This window comes from Microtus ochrogaster, unplaced genomic scaffold (genome assembly GCF_000317375.1).
Source record: "Microtus ochrogaster isolate Prairie Vole_2 unplaced genomic scaffold, MicOch1.0 UNK16, whole genome shotgun sequence".
Classification (NCBI taxonomy): domain Eukaryota; kingdom Metazoa; phylum Chordata; class Mammalia; order Rodentia; family Cricetidae; genus Microtus; species Microtus ochrogaster.
Genome location: NW_004949114.1, coordinates 1585430 through 1601751, shown reverse-complemented (window position 1 = coordinate 1601751; position 16322 = coordinate 1585430). Strand labels below are relative to the sequence as shown.

The 16322-nt window shown below is 55.6% G+C and overlaps 1 protein-coding gene across 1 annotated transcript in view; it reads left to right on the top strand.

The window, feature by feature from the left end:
- The window catches only part of Adap1 (ArfGAP with dual PH domains 1), a 52308-nt gene extending 37132 nt beyond the window's left edge, over window positions 1-15176 (top strand). Inside the window, exons 5-11 of the mRNA XM_005367098.1 lie at window positions 7540-7652; window positions 8694-8840; window positions 12440-12523; window positions 12758-12820; window positions 13289-13360; window positions 13575-13803; window positions 13985-15176. Of these exons, the coding sequence (XP_005367155.1) occupies window positions 7540-7652; window positions 8694-8840; window positions 12440-12523; window positions 12758-12820; window positions 13289-13360; window positions 13575-13803; window positions 13985-14013 (737 nt within the window). The 3' untranslated portion in view covers window positions 14014-15176. The remainder of the gene's footprint in view (window positions 1-7539; window positions 7653-8693; window positions 8841-12439; window positions 12524-12757; window positions 12821-13288; window positions 13361-13574; window positions 13804-13984) is intronic.
- The last annotated feature ends 1146 nt before the right edge of the window (window positions 15177-16322 follow it).

Here is a 16322-nt window from a genome sequence, read left to right as displayed (position 1 = left end):
AGCCCCTCACTGGGGGATTCTAGGCAAGGCATTTTATCCCCTTCTGATACCAGTCACCAGTATGTCTGCTCCTCCTCTAACCACACAGTACTTTCTCACTCAGGGCAAGGACACTCCCCACTGCCTATCCTTGGGAAATGCAGAAGTCCCCTCAGATGAAGAAAGGGGAAATGTGGGGCCTCAAAAGAGGTGAGGCCTGGGACTCTTCAGAGGAGTGGCCCCAAGCCTGCCCAGAATGAACCGGAAGTGTGGATTCCAAGGTGCTACCTCCTAGATGCCTGTGAGCATGCACAGACAAGGAGGCTTGAATGGTCCCTGGGGACTGAGAGGCGTCAGGGCCAATGAATGCAGTAGCCAGCTGAGGTCAGGGGTCTCCTGTCACCTGCTCAGGGCCTCTGCCTCCATAACTCATCGGGAGCCATTGATGCAGGAGACTGTGTCTGTTTTTCCATAGGGTCTCACAGCTAGCCGAAATAACTCAAGAGTTAACGTGCTGGGGCTGAGAGAGATGGAGGAGGGGGTGGTGACATTCAAACTAGAGACCAAGGAATATCCTGAACTGTGGGTCAAGACTGACATTGAACAAGGACATTGGCCACAGCTTCCTCCCCAAAGGCCAAAGAGCCACAGGGACATCATCAGGAACGTTCGACCCACCGACCCCCAGACTGAGGGACATGGGAGCAGAAGGCCAAAGGGTCATCTGTGTGAAGTCTCCATCCGGAGACACACCCTTGTCACAGACCTGCCCCAGCCAGCACAGCCCTCATTGCGCAACACCAAGCCTATTCCAGACACTCCCACCCCAGGGCTGAGACCCTGTCCCTGCTTAGCGACCCTGCTTTGTGGCTCTTTACGCCAGCAGCCTCCACCGTCTGCTCCTTTCTCTCCCTGCTGTTCACCAGCTTGGTCGTGATGAGTGGCCTTCTGTGCCAGACTTCTGTCTCAGAGCGCGGTGCTCAGCCACAGTGGAGCCTATACTATTTTTGCAGATTTTGTGAAGTCTAAAGAAGTTTCGCGGAAGCATTGTTCTGGCGACCTGGGGGTGCAGGATGGCAGAGTTTCTGTCACTGAAGTGTCCCCTGCTATCATCTGTCTCTTGTGCAAGCCTGGAATAAGAGCCCTGTAGATGAGACCCAACATCTGTTCCAGGAAGACATTCTTGGGTCGATGGGGCCACCTGGATAACTGGCTGTTTTCTCCCAACGGGGCAGCGGGCTGAGCAGAGCTTCCCTGGAACTGGGCTTGGGAGAGGTCCTCAGGCAGTGTCACCCAGGGTTAGAAAAAGAGGGGGGCGACCCCCAGAGTTCCAGACCAGTGGCTCACTTACTGCCCACATTGTATTTCCTGTCCTGCCAGTGACAGAGGCTGCTAGGTCAAGACCCCCTTGTCCTAGTCATTCTTCCCATGCCTGGGCTGGCTCTGTGGCTAAGGAAGCAGAGATGAAGGCAGGCCTCTGTGCGGGTGGCCCGGACCTTGTGATGTGCCTGGGATTCAGGGCTTTGAGGGCTTGTCCTGGGTTACAGGTGTGCTTGTCCCTCAGCAGAGGCAAGCATTGCATGGAACCACGTGACAAGGTCGCATCCCTCAGCCAAGGTCACAGTTCTCTGGGGTGTCTAAACTCTCCTTGGACACGTGGCTGGAGATTTCAGGGTTGTGGACGTGGCTGGAGATTTCAGGGTTGTGGGCGTGTCCACCTTGCTCTATACCTGCCCCTCCCCAGCATTGCCCTGGAGGTGACTGGGTGACAGCTGCCCTGGCTTCTGCCCCAGTCTGTCCTGCCTCCAAGCAAGCCTCAATGGCTGCCTTTCACAGGGTAGGGTGGGCGACAGGGCATGCAGACAATGGTCTTTGTTGTCCAGGCCCAGGCCACCACCTCCCTCCAACAGACATGGCTTCCTGCCTGGGTCCCTCCAGGAGTTGCTCCTTTCCCTCCACAGGATGCCTGGTTGTGCCAGGCAGGGACATTCCAGGGCTGCTGCCTTCCTGACCTTTGTCCTAAATGTCCCTGTGCAAATAGGGAGGGAGAGAGGTGAGGCTCTCTGAGTGGCAGAGCTCGGCCTGGCCTCAGTTTCTCCCTGTGTGGTAAAGCCAGTGCGCTCAGCAAGGTGGTGTTTGGGAGAATTATTAAATCGTGGCATGCGCTGGGCACAGGGCCAGGGTGAAACGCTTACCAGGGTGGCTGGTAAGGTGAGGTGATGGTGGAGCTGGGTAAGGCACCCCTGAATTCAGGTAGCCCCATTTCCTGACTGTATCTTCCATGTGGGACAGGCTTGTCCCATGTGTAGGCCTCAATGTTTGGTGCCTTGTAGTGTGTGCCCTTGGATCTGTCCAGGTGATGGGTTCCACATGAGAGGTCACTGGCAAGGTCAGCCAGCCTGCCCAGAGTACCAGGCCTCTTCTGGGTCCCATGTCTCAGCCACTCTGAGTTCGGCAGGCAGGTCTGGTGGCCTTGCTTGCTGTACCACAAAAACCATCTTGTCTACTTTCCTTTTTTTCGTTTTTTTTTTTGTTGTTGTTGGTTTTTTTTTTTGTTTTGTTTTTTTGTTTTTTTTTTTTGTTTTTCGAGACAGGATTTCTCTGTGGTTTTGAAGCCTGTCCTGGAACTAGCTCTTGTAGACCAGGCTGGTCTCGAACTCACAGAGATCCGCCTGCCTCTGCCTCCCAAGTGCTGGGATTAAAGGCGTGCGCCACCACCGCCCGGCTTTTTTTTTTAAGATTTATTTATTTTATATACAATGTTTTTCCTGCATGTACACCTCTGTGCCAGAAGAGAGCACCAGACCTCATTATAGATGGTTGTGAGCCACCGTGTGGTTGCTGGGAATTGAACTCAGAACCTCTGGAAGAACAGCCAGTGTTCTTAACCTCTGAGCCATCTCTCCAGCCCCCCATCTTGTCTCCTTTAGCTTTACCTCAGTCCTGTCCCTTTAGAAGATGAGGGGACTGAGACCTAGAGAGGGGTGGCAGCCAGGGTCCCATGCCATCCTGTCTATGAGACCAGATGGTGAGGTCCTTTTTCAGAGTTTCCTGTTGGCTGTTGTGAGACTCTGTGATTAGGGGACGGATTACTTAAGTCCAAGATGGGACACAGCTCAGAACCCCAGTGCCTAAAGTCGCCGGCTGGCGCTGGCTGCACAATGCCCCCTCCTCCCAAGGCTGTGTGCTTGGCTCGCTACTGAACGGACAAAGAAGTACCCAGGAGGGAATGTGGGGTACCTTGAAGGGTTCCTGTGACCAGAACATCAAGGGCATCTTCAAGCCAGAGCGTTTTATACTGGGGGACACGATCGCCTAAAGGGGCCAGTCTCTGAGAGGTGTCACTTTGTCTTGAAGGAGGACCCTGTCTGACCCCACCTCAGGTCAGGGAGCCCAAGTGAGCCAGTGCAGAGGGCTGTGGAAGCCTTCCTGGTGTGACCAATCACATCCAAGTAGACACAGGGGAAAGAATGGGAGCTGTTCCCAGAGCCAAGACAGGAATTAGCAGTAAGGGCTGAGTGGGTGGTGGTCACCTGCTGAGGGGGCCCCAGGCTCCTAAAACAGAAAACAAGGCTCCCAGGGAGCAGGCAGAGTGAGGGCAGACATGCCATGGAGGCCCTGCAGGGACCTGAGCTCAGAGGCTTGCAGGCTTTGATCTCAGCTCCTGTCACCCGCAAGGCCCCTCTGTCCTCCATGGAGTTGGAGTGTCCCTGTGAGATGGCAGCGGGCCAGCCATTCAGAGTCTGAGCCTGCACACACAGAAACCTGCTCTGGACCCTTCTTACAGGTGTGGAGGGGACCCAGAGAGCTTCAGGTCAGCCCAAGTGTCTAGAGCAGTGGGTAGGGAAAGGCTGAGCCCTGAGAACACCAGAGTCTGAGCCCTCTGGCTGTGTTTTGCCTGCATGTATATCTATACCACACATGTGTGCAATATCTGTGGAGGCCAGAAGAGGGCGTCAGATATCCATTACTGGAGTTACAGTTCTGCTGGATGTGGTTGCCAGCAGAAGCAAACAGAACCCTGAAGCCCGAAGCTGAGTATGATTGAGCCAGTCTGGGTAAGGTTATGGAGCCTCAGTTTCCCTGGTGCCTGTGAGGCCTGGCTCTGTGCCCAGCCTTCCACTGGTAATACCCCAGTGGGATAGGCCAGATGACGTGGATGCCTCTCCCACTCAGGAGCATCCCACGGCATGGAACATCCACCTGGCTCACACCTTAGCCAGCTTCCTGTCACACTCATAGCAAGACCACGTGCTCATCGCCCTGAATCAAGAACAAACGCACAGTTTACATATATACCACACAATTTGCATACACTTTGCATATTCTATTTGCAGTGCAGTTCTTGGAGCTTGCGGGTTCTGAAACTGTGTGAATGAGAAGGTGCCGCAGTGGCCTCCCCCGCCCCTGCAGCCCAGTTTGCCTGGACTGAGTGGAGATGCGCAGTGCAGGGTGCCCCAGGGCCTGGTCTCTCTGTCACCTGTCTTGCTGCCTGGAGCTCATCCTGTGGGTGGCAGGGCCATCTACCTGGCACACGGGGCACTGTAGTTGCTTAAATGTGTCACAACGGAGGGACATCACGTTCTTTCCCATTTGTGAGGATCAAGAGTGAAGCCCCCAAACTGAGTGGTGGTGGCACACGCCTTTAATCGTCAGGAGGCTGAGGAAGGTGAATCTCTGAGTTCAAGGCCAGCCTGGTCTACATAGTAAGACGACCCCCCCACACACACACACGCACACAACTTAAAAACACAAAGAAACCTCCAGCCTGATTGCTGACTGGTGCTGCCACTTATGGCCACAGCCCTGCAGAAGAGCCCAAGACTCTGTGTTATCACTCTGAGGAAGGTCGGCTTCTTCTGTGACAGGCTTTGTAACGCCAGGGAGTGATGACTTCCTCCTCATGGGGATGTGCGATCCTGAGCCCCTCTGTGTGTCTGCGTCCTACGCTTTCCTCAGAAGCATTCTCTTGGGGAATGTGGTCCAAGTCCCCCAAGCTCTGCAGCTGGCTCCAGCCCTGCAAGCCATAGGTGTCTAATCAATGCTACCTGAACTTTCCGGCCTCTGCCTCAGGCCAGCTTGTTCTTTCAGGGAGAATGGACGCTTCTGGTCCTACCTGGTCTCAAGTGTGCCCAGAGGGTAGCCTGACTGGGCTGCTCACCAAGGATCCTGGGCTGGGGAGGTCAGGGGCCATCCAGCCAGGCCAGTGGGGCTGGGCAAAGATTCTCCACCTTTCAGCCCTTAGCTGGCCAGAGTCCCATGGTACCAAGAAGGAAGCAGAGCTCTGAGAAAGGCATGGACTCTAGCAGGGCCAGGCCAGGGATGATGCTGAGCTCTGAGAAAGGTGTGGATGCTAGCAGGGCCAGACCAGGGATGATATTAGCATCATTCCCAAAACATCCGTGTGTTGCCGTCAGGGCCTGAAATATAGGCCTGGCGGTGGTTTGTCGGGAAATCTGGGTGGGACCACAAGGGATCCTTTGGACCTGGACCTGGCCTGGCCTGGAGGACCAACAGCTTTAGGGCACTAAGCCTGATGCCCTGTAAGAGCCCCAAAGGGTCAGCAGCATCAGTCAAACCCAGCAAGGAAATGGTACCTTCCAGTGTGCTCCTGCCATCTGCTGGCAGTTTTGGGAACAGCAGGTTAGAGGCTTGTTCTGACTGGCTCCTTGGTACCGGTACCAGCTATAAAACATGGCTAGAAGGTTCTGGAAGGGGTGGGGGTGGGGAGCTGCTGCACCCAGTCTTGCCACCCCTCACCACCCCACTTCTGGATTACATGCTCAGCTAGTTCAAGCCTAGAGAATCTGGGCGCTAAAGCTGAAGGAAGGCCAAGCTGACTTACTAGGGTAGGTGTTCAATGAGTCAGTTAACAAACATTTTAAGTGGGTCCTGCCTGGCCTAGTGGGATGTGTTGGTGGCCCAGTATCCATTTACAGAAAGAGATTTGCCTGCCGAGGCTATGACAAGGACGAGACGCAAGGCACATCCTCCACGCCATAGCTTTAGAGAGGCCCGGTCCCTTGAGAAGTTGGGGAGGGAGCAGGCCCCTTCTGGCACACCCTGAGTCTGATAGTCCCACAGGCGCCAGCTGCCCCCTCCCTGACGCCAGGCTGCTGCCTTTTTATGGCCATATGTCTCCGAGAGCACAGAAAATAGCCCCTTGTATTTGGTGACAGGGACAGGGCTGCCCGGCAGCAGAGAAAGACATGCTGGAGGGTGGGGGAGGGAGCTTGGTGGCCAGGATCGAGCTGACCTGGCTGTCAGGGTCTGGCTGATTGGAGATGATGGCGTTTCAGGAGCTACCTGCCCACCCTCGAGCACACTGCCGGCAGACAAGATTTTCCAGGACCCTCTTTGCCAAAGAAAGCTACCCTGATACCCAACCAAGAGGGAGCTAGCAAAGCTCGTGGCCCTGTTCTCAGCCCACCCAGGGCGAAATGGCCACCAGGTGTGTGACCACCTGCAGGAAGGCTTGCAACAGCCAGAGCTTTAAGCAATGCAGGCATCCCCCGATGACCCACCAGCAAACGCCAAGGAGTATCCCATGAAGGGGGGCGGGGTAGCGGGCTGCAAAGAGCCCACGATGTCATCTCCTTGTAGATGGATGGGACCAGTCCAACACAGCAAAGCTGGGCCTTATGGAGGGAACTGAGGGCACCAGGGAGGCTGGATCGCCTAAGGGTGCTTGTTTTTTGTTTTTTTTGTTTTTTTGTTTTTGTTTTTTTTTCGAGACGGGGTTTCTCTGTGGCTTTGGAGCCTGTCCTGGTACTAGCTCTGTAGACCAGGCTGGTCTCGAACTCCCAGAGATCTGCCTGCCTCTGCCTCCCGAGTGCTGGGATTAAAGGCGTGTGCCACCATCGCCTGGCAGGGTGCTTGTTTTTGCCACTAGTTAAGTAGCTTATAATTGCCCTGGGACGGGGCTGGAGAGATGGCTTAGTGGTTAAGAGCATTGCCTGCTCTTCCAAAGGTCCTGAGTTCAATTCCCAGCAACCACATGGTGGCTCACAACCATCTGTAATGAGATCTGATGCCCTCTTCCGGCTTGCAGGCATATATGCAGACAGAATATTGTATACTTAATAAACATAAAAAAATAATAATTGCCCTGGGGCAGAACCATACCAGAGGCCCCAGAACTAGCTTAACCCTAGCATCATGAACCTAGCGCTCTGGGAGCGTCCTTCCGGCCCCTGCCATTGTGGGGCCAGCGACTCAGTCTGTTTCTGCCCCTTCTCATGCCCTACGACCTCTTTCTTTTTGTGACATTAGTCCCACCTGGCAGCCCTGAGCCATCTCAAACCCAATGTCCCCAATTATGTCCCTAGGTCCTGCTTCTTAGGTGGCTTTGTCCAGATGGGAAGATCTGAGTGGGCCACGGTGGCCTGGGCCCCAGAACCTGTGGTCTGACGGGAACATCAAGGTGTCACCGGGCAGTGGGCCTCAGGCCAGTGCAGGGTAGACAGGTAGCCTCGTCTGTGCCACCTCACAGCGGAGGGTCCCTAGGACAGGGACAGAGGCATCAAGGTGGAAGGTCTTTGACTGTTCTCTCTTCCCCAGGGTACCGTGAGGGCCTTCTCTGGAAGCGTGGCCGGGACAATGGACAGTTCTTAAGCCGGAAGTTCGTGCTGACGGAACGAGAGGGTGCCCTGAAATACTTCAACAAAAATGACGTGAGCCTGGCATGGAGCAAAGGGTGGCCTTCCCATGTGGGGTTGTGGCCTCCCCAGGGTCTGCAGGGCTGGGTATTAGCCCTTCAGGAGTGTGGCTGCCCTCCATCCATCTTCCCAGAGGACACCCTGCATGGTGGCTCCCCCTGGGGAAATGTCCTATGTGTTTGCACCCACACACTAACACCCCAACCCCAGTCCGAGACTGACCCCTGTCCCTAGAGCCTCCAGGAGCCAGGCCTGATGTGGGCCTGCTGGGAATGGTTCTGGGAGGCCTGACACTCCCCCTAGTGGATGCTTCCAGAAAGTCAGGGATAGTGCCTTGGGTCAGCTGTGAGGGGTAGAGAAGTTCTTGGCTCTAGGTCATCTGTGTGGTTGCGGGGACCGGGCTGGAGGTGGGTGGCTGCAGCCTTGCTGTGGGGCTGACTGGACAGAGGGTTGGGAGGTGAGGTGTGGCAGCCTGAGAGGGAGCTCAGCTCTGTGACGCTATCATCCAGAATGGCGGCTTCTTCACCTGCCTTGTAGATGAGATTCTGGCGAAGAGATATTGAGCAGTATTCCTGAGGCCACAGAGCCAAGTATGTAGTGACCCTTTGTCTGGGACCCTTGGTGCCAAGAAGAGACCACCTTCTGGGGTAGATGCCAGAACACATGCCTGGAAAGGTGTCATGACTTAAGGTCTGGATGAGGGACAGGGATGGTCACACAGCTCCCTGGAGCCATCCAGGACCACAGAAAGAGCCTCCTTGCCTGCAGGGTCTTGGTGAAGAGTCGTAGATTACAAGCTCCAGGTGTATAGGCGTGCAAGAATTGGGTCAGGACATGACAGAGAACATGAAGAGTCACAGATCAGCGGGAGGGTTACCCAGATGCCAAGTGTCTCCCACAGATGTCATTTAGCCCACCATCACCCAAGGTGATTCCATTCACAGGCTAGGAATCCAGGTCCTTGTCAAAGGCTACACAGCCCAGCAGGACTCCTGCCAGGCTCCCTTGTTTAGGTGGTGGCTGTTTTCTGGGGTTCCCACTAGCCTTCCTTCACAGGCCAAGGAGCCTAAGGCGGTCATGAAGATTGAGCACCTGAATGCTACCTTCCAGCCGGCCAAGATTGGCCACCCCCATGGCCTGCAGGTCACTTACTTGAAGGACAACAGCACTCGCAACATCTTTATCTACCACGAAGATGGCAAGGTGGGTACCACTGGGGGGGGGGAAGTGGGGCAATGCACCCTCCCTGGGGGTGGGGCACTAATCCTGCCTTTACCCTCTGGGCTGCAGCCATCTCTCTATGGGCAAAAGGATAGCATGTAGAGTCTATACTTTCATCTACAGCAGACTGCCAGGCAGAGGGGCCCTGGCATCTTGTGGCTGGAGCTCTTATGTTTGCTTCATCAAAGCGTGCATGTGCGCGCGCGTGTGTGTGTGTGTGTGTGTGTGTGTGTGTTTGCAGAGCCGAGTGTCTCCTCAAGACCTAGGAAGCTGGAGTTTGGGCTGATCCCTCAGGAAGTTGTCACATGTCTCTAAACATGCTGTCTGATTTGGCGACCCTGGGAAATTGAAGGTCTTCCCTCCTATTGTCCCCTTGTGCCATCATACCTGGGAGGGGTTTATTCATATTGTGCTCAGGGTCTGTGTCCTGTGACCACATAAAAACTCTAGTGCAGTCTGAGCTCCTCCATCCAGCACACTGTCTCACTTACCTGTGGGAAACAGCCGTGTCTGCCTGTAGCGGCCTGTGTCCACCCAAGCGCTTGGGTTTTCTCGACATCAAGGGACGTGGGGGGGACTGTTTTGGGCCTCACCTCCTTCCCTGTCTTGGTCCAGTTTGGCTTGCTGTGTGCCCTGTTTTGGCTGGAACACACCCTGCAGTAGCTTTCTGAGAAGCGAGGGGTCTGAGACCCCTCTGGGATTTTACCTTTTGCCCACTGCACTTTGGCTAGAAAGAGATCTCAGGTTAGGATTTCCCCAGCACTGGGCCTCTGCTTTCCTGTCTAGTGGCTCTGTCCACAAGGCAGGTGGGGCTTCCTTTAGTGATTTCCTCCTTCCCATCCTCTTTCTGGAAGCCCCGTCTTTGAGCTGTCGGCGCTGAGAGCCCCTTCTCTCCCTCATTTATCTCCACTCTCACTTTTTTCTTTATTCCTTTTTTTAAAATGTCTTTGCGGCATGTGTATGTTTTCCCATGTGTATGGGTACAGAAGAGCACAGGTGCAGCCAGGCTGTGGTGGCACAGGCCTTTAATTCCAGCACTTGGGAGGCAGAGGCGGGTGGTCTATGGAGCGAGTTCCAGGACAGCCAGGGCTACCCCGGAGGAACCCTGTGTGGAAAACAAGAGTGCAGGTGTCCATTCGTTCATCCGGGAGCCCAAGCTTCAGGCAGGGAGTCTCAGTCACTCTTCACCTAATTCACTGAGGAAGGGCCTCTCGGCTGACCCCAGACCTCACTGACTAGCATCTCCAGGGACTCTGTCTCTGGGATTCTGAGTGACCTAGTTGGGCCGGCCCCTCGGTGGACCACATACATCTGCCCATCTCTGCTCTCCCTGGGCAGCTGGCATGCAGCTAATCTTGGGGCTCCTGCCCACTCGTGCCAGCTCATCTACTGGCCAGCTTCCAGTCTATGGCTGTCCTCAGTGTCTTGTGGATTTCGGCCTTTTAATAAAAATCTCTTGAGCATAGGCTGGATATAGTGACAGCTGCCTTTGATCCAGCACTTGGGAGGCAGAAGCAGGTGATCTCTGTGAGTTTGAGGCCAGCCAGGGGTATGAACCCCAAGCCAATCAGAGATACACAGTGAGGCCCTTTCTCAGAAAAGAAAACAAACAAACCCAAAAAATACTCAAGTGGTGCTAGCTGGTTCCCATAAGACCAGAGACCTGGCTCAGGGTGGGAGAGGCCTCCACCTTCACGATCCTTGGAAGGACATGAGGGGCCTTCTGCCACTGAGACACTGTGCTCTTCTGCAGTGGGACCCCAGCATCCCTTCTGTTCCCCAAGGCAGCTCTGGCAGCTGCTGTGCTGAGCCCATGTTGACATGCTCAGACATCAGGGGGTGAGGACCACCCTGGAGCATTCCAGGGGAGGGCACAGACATCAGGGGGCGAGACCCCCCAACTGGGATAACTGGGGAAGACAGTGTTCCGAAGAGCAAAAGGGCAGGAGGAAGTGAACCTAGGTGCAGGTTCTAGGGTGCCGGGGGGGGGGGGGCTGTCAGATCCCAGTTTTTAAAGTCATGTGTGTACAGTGTATGTGAGTGCAGACCCGTGTGCTACTTGGTTTTGGTATCCTCATCCTTGAGTATCCTCATTTGAAACAGGGTCTCATTGTCTGAGAACTCCCAGGAATCCTCCTGTCTCCTCCTCCCATCTCTTTAAAGATTTATTTAAGTATACAGTGTTCTGTCTGCATGTTTGCCTGCAGGCCAGAAGAGGGCACCAGATCTCATTACAAGATGGCTGTGAGCCACCCTATGGTTGCTGGGAATTGAACTCAGGACTTTTGGAAGAGCAGGCAGTGCTCTTAGCCACTGAGCCATCTCTCCAGTCCCCTCCTCCTCCTCCCATCTTGCACTGGAATTACAGGCGTCTGGTCCTACTGTGTCTGGCTCTACATAGGTTCTGGGGATTCAAATTCAGTTCTAAATCCTCCTTGCTCACTGAGCCATCTGCCTAGCCCTACCTTTGTGTTGTTTTGGTTTTTTTGTTTTTTTTTTTGTTTTTTTTTGACACACGGTCTCCCGTTGGCCTGGATTTAACATTAAACCAGGCTGACTGGGCATCAAGCCCCAGGAATCTCCTGCCTCCCCCTCCCCAGTGCTGGGATTACAAGCATATGTCCCCACACCAAGCTTTGGGCCGGATGTTCAGGAGCGGAAACAGATTCTCATGCATGCACAGCACCCATTTTACTGCCTCCACCACCTCCCCAGCCCGGAACCCAATTTGAACCAGGAGGGAGAAAGAGCCTGGGTGGTGGAATAGGAGGGAGCAATGGGCAAATTCAAGGCTGAATTTGTGGTGCCCTGGGTCATCTGCAGAGGCGAAAGGATGCTTCCTGCAAGCTCAGGGTTTGGGAGGGCTGGCGCTGGGCTAAGTGTGAGCCACTGCCCTGCTGAGTAGGGTGAGTGTGATTGACCACAGGAGGCTTCAGGTCTGTTCTACAGCACAGGAAGGGCAAGACAGAGGGAAGACACTACTGTGGAGGAGGTCCGTCAACCTCTTTTGCAGGTGGAGGGTATGGGACCACATAAGGAAGTGGGTAGGGTCAGTTGTGGGTGGGGACGTGTGGCAGGGGCTGTGAGAGCTAGTGTCTTGAGCCACCAAGAAACCCAGTGGGCCAAGGAAACAGTGTAGGAGACACAAGCTGGGTTCTGGCTGTCTGGGAAGACAAGATGGACAGGTTCTGAGTGAGGCAGGTGGGGTGGGGGCAGGGTCCCCCAATGGCGTGGCGAGATAGGGACATGGTCATAGCTCCAGGCCATTGTGAACCCATCAGGACAGGGAGAGCCCAGGGAGAGTGAAAATGTGTGTAGGATCTGGAAGGGGGCAGAAAGAGCTGGGTGCAGAGAGGCACCTGTGATGTGCAAAGCTCAGATGTCAACCCCACTCAGTCCCCGACCTCAGCCTGTTCCCTGATCCTGGTCACCAGATTGCCCCCATCTTGGCACAATGAGGGGTGGGCAATGGGGGTTCATCCCATCCTTCAGTGAGGCTGCTCAGAATGCCAGCCCAGCTGAAGGGTCTGTGGAGGAGACGAGGCTCGGGAGTCGCCACTCACCACAGCTTTGGCCCTCAGGAGATCGTGGACTGGTTCAATGCGCTGCGAGCAGCCCGCTTCCACTACCTGCAGGTGGCTTTCCCAGGAGCCAGCGATGTGGATGTGAGTAGCTGGTCCAGAGGCACCTGCTGGGCAGGGGGTTGGGGAGGCAGCCATCGGTGTCGGGTCATAGGACTGACCAGCCGCATAGCGACAGGCCCCTAGAGAGGTACCAGGCATGCGGGTTGGCACCCAGTCTGGGGTTGGCACCCAGCTAGAGGGGCATGCCATGCTGGGCGCACAGTCTAGGGGGTAACATGGGGTGGGCTTCACTACCATCTGTCTGTTCTGCCCCAGCTGGTGCCCAAGCTCTCACGGAACTACCTGAAGGAAGGCTACATGGAGAAGACCGGGCCCAAGGTAGGTGCCGAGCAGCAGACTTTTAGGTCTGTTAAAGGTCAACCATCTTGCTTCTGTCTGTCTGGGGGTTGCTTGAGGTCAGGCTGGGTGCTGGGTCACTGGACTTACTGGGCCAGTTCTTTCCCAGGTGCATCCCGTGTATCCTAGGGCTGTGGCCTTGAGCTTCAGGGTGGTCCTTGAGTCCCCTGTCTGTGTTGTGGTGCTGGCATGAGGCCAAGTGACTAGGCTGCAGGTTCTAGGGCATGAGTCAGCCTGAGCCTCCTGCCCTCAGGCCCCTCTTCAGGAGGGACTGTCACATCTGTTCTATAACACAGTAGCGTACATTCAAGGTCTGGACCCTAACCTGGACCTCAAGCATGCCGAGGGCCCCTCAACACACTGGCTGGCCTCTGTGTGTTGAGTGGGGGTCAGCTGGGGCAGAGGAACGCCTTGGGGCTGATGACTGCTTCTCATCCTCCCGACCCACAGCAGACAGAAGGCTTCAGGAAGCGCTGGTTTACCATGGATGACCGGAGGCTCATGTACTTTAAAGACCCCCTGGTAAGGAAGGTCTGGCTCCAGTCCCTGTCCCCCCCCCCCCCGGCTGCCCCACTGACCTGTTTCAGGGGTGACTGGTGAGAGAACGGGTCTGGGATTCCTCAGGGGGTCCTAGATTCTAGGGCCTCACTTAGCTAGGCTTGGAGAGGAAGCAAGGGGGACAGCCTGGGGGAAAGGGGTTCCCCCCATATCCCAGCCTCTTCTCATCCACACACAGGATGCCTTTGCACGAGGGGAAGTCTTCATTGGCAGCAAGGAAAGTGGTTACACGGTGCTGGAGGGGCTCCCGCCATCTACCCAAGGCCACCACTGGCCCCATGGCATCACCATTGTCACCCCGGACCGCAAATTCCTGTTCACCTGTGAGACAGAGGCAGACCAGCGGGAGTGGATCGCAGCCTTCCAGAAGGTGGTGGACAGGCCCATGCTGCCTCAGGAGTACGCAGGTGAGAGGAGTGGGTGCGGGAAAGGAGGGTGTCGGCAGGGTCACGGGTGACAGCCCCTAGTGAAGTGTGGCTCTGTGTCTGCATCCTGAGCCCCAGGTAGGCTGTGGAGGGGAAGCTGTGGGCTATGGAGGGAGGCTGAGTGAGCTGGCAGCTCCCAAGCTTGGACCATTCCTGTTTCTAGTGGAAGCCCACTTCAAGCATAAACCCTAAGGAAGAGAGCCCGGAGGCCCCAGGATTCTGCACTCACGTGGCTGGAGATGCGGCGCTGGAAAAAGTAGGGGAGCCCAGCCTCCTGGCCCACATCCTGCTCCTTGGTGCAGCACAGGCATGGCCAGGTGGGGCTCAGGCAAGCCCGTTGGACAGGCATTTCTTCAGAACCTCATTGAAGGTGAAGGCAGACTTGGCTCTGGGCCTCACCTGACCCGGGGGCCCTGTCACGCTGCTCCTAGCCGCTCCCAGCTGACCCAGCCACCTTCCTGCTGCTGGAAGCCCTGCCTCCCTACTTAAGCAGGCTCCTACTAACTCTCCTGGCCTGAGGGGATCTTGGCCTCAGGGCGGGACTCGGTGCTGGGCTGCTATATGGACAGCCACGGACAGCTGTGGCAGTGGGCTGGCCTGGCTGCTGGGGACTCTGGGACATGCCGCATGCCTCCCCTTCCCTCCCCCATCTCAACAAGTATTTATTGAGCACCTGCTGTGTGTCAGTCAGGGATCAAAGGTCAGGGGTCAGCTCTCCTTCTCCTAGGGTTGACCCAGCTAGGGAACTGGGGGTAGTTTTACTGGGGGCAGTTTTTTCCCCAAGAAAACTTAATTGTGTGCAGAGGCCCTGGGCCCAGCTGCTTGTGGCACCCAGTGCCCTCAGGACAGCTGGCTGAGGCAGCCGGGAGGGAGCCTGCAGGGTGCTGTGCATGGAGCCCAGCAGCGGTTTCCTTGGGAGCCAGGGAGGTCCCAACTGCTTTTGGGCGTCAGTGCCCAGTTCGGTGCTGTCCCCGCTTTGTAACCCATGCCCTTTGACCCTGACCTCACAGTCTTTGAGCCCTTGATGAATGAAAGCCCAAACCAAGAGGTGGCCATGGGCAGGAGTGGCTGCCCCCAGCCCTGATTGCTGCTGGCAGGCCAGTAGTTAAAGCCACCTGTATTTATTTACCCTGCTGCCCTCTGGACACCCCATCAACTGGGCTCCCTTCTATGGGACCCCCCAAAGGGCAGGTCCTGGCCGCTGGACAGCTGGGGAGCATTAGTGAGGGATACATCTGTGAGTGACCTGATCCTCGTCAAAGCTGCGCCCCAGGGAGCTGGGGGAGGGGTCCTTAGTCGGGCTTCTGCTGCCCTGTGTCATGTCCCCTGGAATAAAGTGTGGCTCTGGCGTGGTCCTTTCTGTGTGTTGGTGGCTAAAGCGGGATGAGAGGGCTAGCAATCTCCCTTTGAGTAGTAAGAGATATGAGAAGAACTATGTCACTTCCATGGCAGGTCTGACTCTGCAACCTGTGTCCTCTTAGTCCCAGTCACTATGCCCACTATGCTGTGTGTGTGTGTGTGTGTGTGTGTGTGTGTGTGTGTGTGTGTGTGTGTGAACGTGAGTGTGTGTGTGTGTGAACGTGAGTGCGTTACAGCCCCAGGAAGGCCCAGCCCCTGCCCTGGACTGTCCAACCCCAGCAGGAACCCGGGGCTCCCCTACCACAGACTATACACTGAGACCCGTCCTAGGCCACTGCTGCCCACATTTGCTAGCCTCTGTGGGCTGTGACAGACCCTGGGTTGAACACCCCTGGCACGTGCCTAGTCACCAGCTTGCAGGAATGCTGAGCCCAGCAGACATCTTTGGCCAGATCTGGAGTGCTGAGCTCAGGTGTGTGCCCAGGCGTCAGCTGGGTCCCCTCAGCCCTCTCACTGTTCTCCCACTTAAAACTGTTTGCATGTGGCCCTGGACAAGGAACCCGCAGCTCCTGAATATATTAGGTAGGCACTCTGTCATTGATCTACGACTTAATTCCTTCTCCCAAACTGGTCAGGGTCCCCATAGCAGCTGGGTTACTGATGACATTCCAGGGTCCCCTCCATTTCCCCCACCAGGACCAACAGGTTCACTAGTGTCACCTTACTGATGGGCCTGTTCTAGAGACTTCTGCGTGTAGACATCAATGTATACTAGCAACAGTGACCACCTTGACATATGTCTAAGTAACCACAGAATGACATAGCAGGGAAAGTTTTTCACTAGATGGGAAATTGGCAACTCAAGAAAAGTCACTGTGACTTTGGACATCTTTCAGCCAGGATGCAGCCTGTACAAGGGCTAAGACGATGATGACGTCTCACCTGCTGACTGACAGGCATGCAAATGGCACAGTAAACTGTTGGCATGAAGTCCCCAGGAATGGACGGCATGTAGAAGGGACACTGTGTGCTGTGGAGGTACTGCGGGGTGTGAGGATCAGTGTGTGTGTGTGTATGTAAGAGGCACTGCAGGGTGTGAGGATCAGTGTGTGTGTGTGTGTGTGTGTGTGTGTGTGCGTGCG